Source organism: Myotis brandtii, unplaced genomic scaffold (assembly GCF_000412655.1).
Source record: "Myotis brandtii unplaced genomic scaffold, ASM41265v1 scaffold195, whole genome shotgun sequence".
NCBI lineage: Eukaryota > Metazoa > Chordata > Mammalia > Chiroptera > Vespertilionidae > Myotis > Myotis brandtii.
Window position 1 is genome coordinate 857,773 of NW_005357271.1, and position 7,339 is coordinate 865,111.

General features: G+C 43.8%; 1 protein-coding gene across 8 annotated transcripts in view; it reads right to left on the reverse strand.

The window, feature by feature from the left end:
• FAM168B (family with sequence similarity 168, member B) overlaps nucleotides 1-7,339 on the reverse strand; it is a 100,392-nt gene that overhangs the window by 70,562 nt on the left and 22,491 nt on the right. For all 8 annotated transcript variants that reach the window (XR_001361887.1, XM_014538636.1, XM_005865004.2 and 5 more), the window contains exon 2: nucleotides 892-972. Coding sequence is in view for 7 of the 8 variants with exons in the window: in XM_014538636.1 (XP_014394122.1) it covers nucleotides 892-972 (81 nt within the window). In the remaining variant the exon portion in view is untranslated. The remainder of the gene's footprint in view (nucleotides 1-891; nucleotides 973-7,339) is intronic.

Below are 7,339 nucleotides of genomic sequence, written 5' to 3' on the forward strand. Positions count from 1 at the left end.
AAGAACGAAAGACAAAAAAAATCACATGATCATATCAATAGATGCAGAAAAAGCATTTGACAAAACCGAGCTCCCTTTTTGATAAAAACTCTCAGTAAAGAGGGAATAGAGGGAGTATATCTCAACATGATCAAGGCCATTTATGACAAACCTACAGCCAACATCATACTCAATGGGCAAAAACTAAAAGCATTTCCCCTAAGAACAGGAACAGGACAGAGTTGTCCTGTTCGACATTGTACTGGAAGTCCTAGCCACAGTGATCAGACAAGAAGAAGAAATAAAAGGCATCCAAATGGGAAAGGAGGATATAAAACTGTCATTATTCGCAGGTGACATGATATTGTACCTAGAAAACCCTAAAGACTCCGCCAAAAAAAACTACCAGATTTAAGAAGTGATTTTGGTAAAGTAGCAGGATACAAAATCAACACCCAGACATCATTGGCATTTTTATACACCAATAATGAATTCTCAGAAAGATAAATTAAAAAAATAATCCCATTTAAAATTGCATCCTAGCCAGTTCACTCAGTGGTTAGAGCATTGGCCTGCAGACTAATGGGTCGTGGTTTGATTCTGGTCAAAGCACATGCCTCGCTTGCAGGTGTGGTCTCAGCCCAGGTCAGGGCGCATGCAGGAGGCAACCAATCGATGTGTCTCTCTCACATTGATGTTTCTCTCTCTCTGTCTCTCCCTCTCACATTCTCTCTAAAAAAATCAATGGAAATGGGGGAAAAAGAAGACATATGTAATATTATATGTAATACTTTAAACCAGTGGTCACCAACCAGTGGTCCATGAGATCCGAAAGGTTGGTGGCCGCTGCTTTAAACAATAAATAATAATAATAATAATAATAATAATGAAAACAAAATTGTACTTGCTTACCTGGATAACCAATTCCTTTGGCATTTGTATAGGGAACCCCAGAAGAACTAGGACTATAAACAGGATTCATGACTTTGAGAACTAAAAAAGAAAAAGGAAGATTTAGTCAAACACTATTGTTCTCAGTTTTTCCTCCAGCATCAATCTCAAAAAAAGCAGGTAATAAGAGTCCTTCCTCTCCTTTACATAAGTAAGGCATCTCATTCTGCTGCCAACCAACAGTAAACAGAAAAGCAACAGCAATGTCCGAAGGCACCCACCAGGACACTAAACTTTCCTTTAAAACTGCTTTCAGAGCATCAGAAGCTAAGAAAACAAAGTGGTGTTCTCTACCTCCCTGCTTAAAACAGTGAAAAAAAACAACTGTAAATAACCTAAATGTCCTCATAAAGATAAGAATAGTTAAGTAAAACAGATCTACCCAAAACATGAAATATCGGTTCAGTTGCTTTTAAAAATGGTAAGTGAAGAAATACCTGGCGGGGGAGGGGAAGATGGCACCTGGCAGGACAGGGGTGAAGGAGAGGGTGTGAGTGAGTGAGGGGATGAAAGGAGAGTGTGTGGATGTGTGTGGTGTGTGTGTGAGTGAGTGAGGGACAGTTAAATCCAGCAGGAATATCAGAAGCTGGCAGACCAGGCTCTCCTGGACAGGGAACACCTACTACCGCTGGGGGCACTCCCCAGGCTACAGGGCTCGGGCACAGAGCCCACGCCAAGAGAGCGGCCACTTCTAGGAACCCATCAGCACCACCACCCAGACTGACCTTGGACACTGCCTGTGACCCTGCAGCCACTCCAGCCAAAATCCTGCTGCCCCACCCGCAGACCTGCAGACCCTAGGACTTTCACCTCCAAGGGTGCACGGGTCCCTCAGCAATAAGTGCAACTTCCCCCTTCCTGGATGGGGACCTCAGGACACCTCAGTTGCACCTTCCCAGCACGCAGGCCTCCTGAGCCAACCACCCCACAGGCCACTCTAGGGTGCCTCTGTGAGCATGGTGGGCATGCTCATATCCAAACAAAGAAGCAAGGCCCCAGCAGTAGAAATTCAGACTTCCCCCTTCCCGGCTGCCTGCCCACAGATACCAACGTCACATGGCTTCAGCATGAGGGCCCCTCTGCAAGCACCGCCCTGGCAAACGGCCCCCGGGGGCCTCTGTAGGCCAACGCTGGGCATGCGCAAATCCAACCAAGGGCGCAAAGCCCCCGACAGCAAAAACTGAGTCTTCCCCATCCACAGCTGCCAACCGCCAGACACCACAGTCACGCCTTTCCAGCGCACAGGCCTCCTGAGCCCACGGCCCCAAAGATGGCTCTTGGGTGCCACTGTAAGCCCCCACTGGGTACGCTCGTATCCAAATAAGGACAAAGGGCCCTGTCAGTAGAAATTCGGACTTTCCACTTCCTGGTGGCCTTCCCACAGACACCAAGGTCACATGGTTTCAGCATGAGGGCCCCTCTGCGTGTACCACCCTGGCAAATGGCCCCGGGTGACTCTGTGAGCCGCTGCTGGGCGCGTGCGAATCCAACCAAGGGTGCAAGGCCCCAGCAGCAAAAACTGAGTCTTCCCCATCTACAGCTGCCAACCGCCGGACACCACAGTCATGCCTTTCTAGCACACAGGCCTCCTGAGCCCCACCACCCTGACAGGCAGCTCCCGGGTGCCTCTGTGAGGCTCCGTTGGGCACGCGTGAATCCAACCAAGGCCGCAAGGCACCAAAAATTGAGACATCTCCCTCCCCAGCTGCTGACCTCTATACAACACAGTTGCACCTCTCCAGCATGCAGGCCTACAGGTGGCTCCTGGGTGCCTCCTTGAGCCCCAGATGAGAGCGCTCATATCCAAACAAGAGTGCATGGCCCCAGCAGTAGAAATTCAGACTTCCCCCTTCATGGCTGTCTGCCCGCAGACACCACGGTTGCGTGGTTTTAGCACATGGGCCCCCTGAGTCCGCCGCCCCAGCAGGCGACTCCTGGGTGCCTCTGTGAGCCGCCACTAGGCACACTCATACTCAACCAAGGGCACAAGGCCCAGGCAGCAGAAACTCAGACTTCCCCCTCCTCAACTTCCAACCTCCGGTCACTGCAGTCGCACTGATCCAGTGCGCAAGCATCCTGAGCCCACAGCCCCAGCAGGCAGCCCCCAGATGCCTCTCTGAGCCACCGAAAGGCACAAACCCTGGATGCCAGCATCCAGTCCATGCAGTAGTGCCAATCCAGCACATGGGCCCCCTGAGCCCACTGCCCAAGCAGACAGCTCTTGGGAGCCTCAGTAAGCAGCCACTGGTCATGAGTATCCAACCAAGGAGCATACCTCCCGAAGCAGGAACTGGGATTTCTCCCTCCACAAGGCCGGTGGCACACTACAATCACTCCAATCCAGCATGTGGGCACCATAAGCACACACCCCTGGCAGACGACTCCTGGTCCCCTCAGTGAGCTGCCACTGGGTGTGTGTCTCTCCAACCAAGGGTGCACAGCTCCCTCAGTAGGATCCACAACATCCCGTCCCAACTGCCTACCTCTGGACACCTTGGTGAGTTACTGAGGGCTCGCTTCCCTGGACAAGACCACATTGTTTCAGCCACAGACTCCGAGATTCCCACATCCACAGCTGCTGGCTCCTGAGCCCCCTCATGATTCAGAGAGGGAAATCATTTGGCCAGAGTACCACTGTCACGGGCTCTGGGACCCTCATAGTGAGTTTCAGAATGATGCTAATCCAGCAAGAATCACACAACACCAGCCAAAGGTCACAGTACCTGAGTCTCAGGCCCCGAGACTCCTTCCTCCCAGGCCATGAACTCTGGAAACACAAAGTGAGCACATACCAGTGAGACATAAGGCAACCATTTCCACAAGAGCCAGAACCACAATCACATCCAAAACAGCAGACACAATGAAGCCAGGAGTGAATCACATTGCCAATCCATGAAGAGACTTCATCCACGAATAACAAACTAACATTCAAAACCCAAATACATCAAGAGAACCCAAATAACTCAAGTAGGGGGCTCCGCTAGATCACCATACCCAGGAGACATGAGAGACTGCACCACTGAGTCCCAAAAATCACCAACTACATAGCAACACCCTCAAAAGAACCTGGGTAGCAAAGTAGTTGGATCTAAGACATAGTAACAATTAAAACGTTACAGCAAAAAAATGGGGAGACAAAAAAATCCCAAAAGGAAAGAAAAATAGGAATCACCAGAACGGGATTTAAATGAAATGGAGGCAAGTAACATGTCAGAGAAAGAATTCAGAGTAATGGTTATAAGGATGCTCTAATGGTTGGATGACAAATACAACTCAATAAGAATTATAAGGAGCTGAATGAGAATGTCACCAATATGAAAAGGACACAAGAGGAAATGAAAAATGACCTAGTTGCAATAAAGAACAAAATGAAAGTCTTATACAGTAGACTAAAAGAGGCTGAGGACCACATTAGTGAATTAGAAGACAAGGTAGGGCAAAACACACAAAAACAACAGCAACTGCAAAGAAAACTTAAAAAGCAGGAGAAGAGCCTAAGGGAGCTTTGGGAAAACACAAAATGAAACAACATTCACATAATAGGGGTAACAGAAGGAGAGGAAACAGAGGAAAAAATAGAAAACCTGTAAGAAAAAATAATGACAAAAAACTTCCCTGATGTTGGCAAGAAAAAAAAAAAACCACACAACCCCAAAAAGCAAATAGAGTTCCAAACAAGATGAACCCAAAAAAACCGTCAAGACACATCATAATTAAATTGGCAAACATCAATGAGAAAGAAACTTAAAGGCTGCCAGAGAGAGACAGAAAGCTACCTGCAAGGGATCTCCCATGAGAATATCAACTAATTTCTCAACAGAAACACACGAGGAAAGAAGGGAATGAAATTAAATATACAAAATGATGCAAAGCAAGGGACTGAATCCAAGAATACTATACCCAGCAAGGCTATCATTCAAACTTGAAGGTGGAATCAGGAGCTTCACAGAAAATAAAGGGCTAAGAGAGTTTATTACCACCAAGCCAGCAATACAAGAAATGCTAAAGGGACTGCTGTAAAAAAAGAAATATAAAGGCAAGAAGGAACACAAGCATAAAGAATAAAAATGGCTACAAATAAGAACTTATCAATAATAACATTAAATGTAAATGGATTAAATGCTCCAATCAAAAAACATAGGGTAGCTAAATGGATAAGAAAACATGACCCATATATTCGCTGTCTGCAAGAGACCCACCTCAGAACAAAGGATTCACACAGACTGATAGGGAAGTGATGGGAAAAAAATTTTCAGGCAAATGGAAATGAGAAAAAAGCTGGGGTAGCAATACTTATATCTGACAAAATAGACCTTAAAGTAAAGGCCATAACAAGAGATGAGGAGGGCCACTTCATAATACTGAAGGGAGCAATTCAACAAGAGGATATAATTCTGCTAAACATATAGCCACCCAATACAGGATCAAACACATAAAACAACTTTGTAAGATATCAAGGGAGAGATCAACAGCAATACAATCATAGTAGGGGACTTTAATATCCCATTGACATAACTGGATAAATCCTCTAAACTAAAAAATCACCAAAGAAACAGCCATCCTAAACAACTCACTAGATCAGAAGGACTTAATTAACATCTTCAGAACATTTCACCCCGAAGCTACAGAATATACATTCTTCTCAAGTGCACACTGGACATTTTCAAAGATAGACCACATAATAGGACACAGGAAAAGTCTCTTAAATTCAAGAAGATAGAAATCATAATAAGCATCTTCTCATATCACAATGGCATATAACTAGAAGTCAACTACAATAAAAACAATAAAAAAAATCAAACACTTGGAGGCTAAATAGCATTCAATTAAACAATGATTGGGGTACCAAATAGATCAAAGAAGAAATAAAAGGCATCCTGGAAACAAATGACAGTGAAAACACAACAATCCAAAATCTATGGGACACATTGAAAGCAGTCCTGAGAGGGAAGTTCATAGCCCTACAGGCCTACCTCAAAAAAACAAGAAAAAAATGGTAATAAATTATCTAACCTTGCAACTTAAAGAATTAGAAAGAGAGCAACAAGAAAAGCCCACAGTAACCAGAAGGAAAGAAATAATAACGATCAGAGCAGAAATAAATGGCATAGACACCAAAAACACATTACAAAAGATCAATGAAACCAAGAGCTGGTTCTTTGAAAGGATAAACAAGATTGATGAACCTCTAGTCAGGCTCACCAAGAAGCAAAGAGAGAGGACCCAAATAAACAAAATCAGAAATGAAAGAGGTGAAGTAACATCCGACTCCCAGACATACTAACGATTGTAAAAAAATACCATGAACAACTCTACTCCAACAAACTGGACAACCTCAACGAAATGGACATATTCATAGAAAAATACGCTTCCAAAACTCAACCAGGAAAAATAAAAATAAAAAACCTGAACGGTTTTTTGTACGCTTCCAGCAAACAAAAGCCCTGGACCAGAGGGCTTCACAGGGGAGTTTTACCAAAATTTCATAGAAGAACTAAAACCAATTTTTCTCAGACTATTCCAAAAATTCAACACAAAGGCATACTTCCAACCTCTTCCTATAGAGCCAGCATAACCCAAATCCCAAAACCACATTAAGACACTATAAAGAAAGAGAATTCCAGGCCAATATCCCTGATAAACATAGATGCTAAATTCCTCAACAAAATTCTCGCAAACCGGATCCAGCATTACATTAAAAAGATCATACACCATGACCAAGTGGGATTTATTCCAGGGATGCAAGGATGGTACAATATCCGCAAATCAATAAATGTGATACATCACATAAACAAATTGAAAGAAAAAACCACATAGTAAGAGGGATCATACTTCAACATAAGAAAAGCTTTATATGACAAACCTACAGCCAACATCATGCTCAATGGGAAAAAACTAAAACCATTTCCCCTAAGAACAGGAACAAGACAGGGATGCCCTCTTTCACCACTCCTGTTCAAGATAGTACAGGAAGTGCTAGCCATAGTGATCCGACAAGAAGAAATAAAAGGCATCCAAATTGGAAAAGAAGTAAAACTGTCCTTATTTTCAGATGACATGATATTGTACATTGAAAACCCTAAAGACTCCATCAACAAACTACTAGACTTAATAAATGAATTTGGCAACGTAGCAGGATACAAAATTAAGACCTAGAAATCTATGGCTTTTTTATACACCAGTAATGAACTCACAGAAAGAGAAACTAAAAAAAAAATCCCATTTACCATTGCAACAAAAAAATTAGTATACTTAGGAATAAATTTAACCAAGGAGATATAGGACCTGTACTCAGAAAATTACAGGACCCTGAAAAAAGAGATAGAGGAAGACATAAACAGATGGAAGAACATACCGTGTTCATGGATTGGTAGAATCAACATCATTAAAATGTCCATACTGCCCAAAG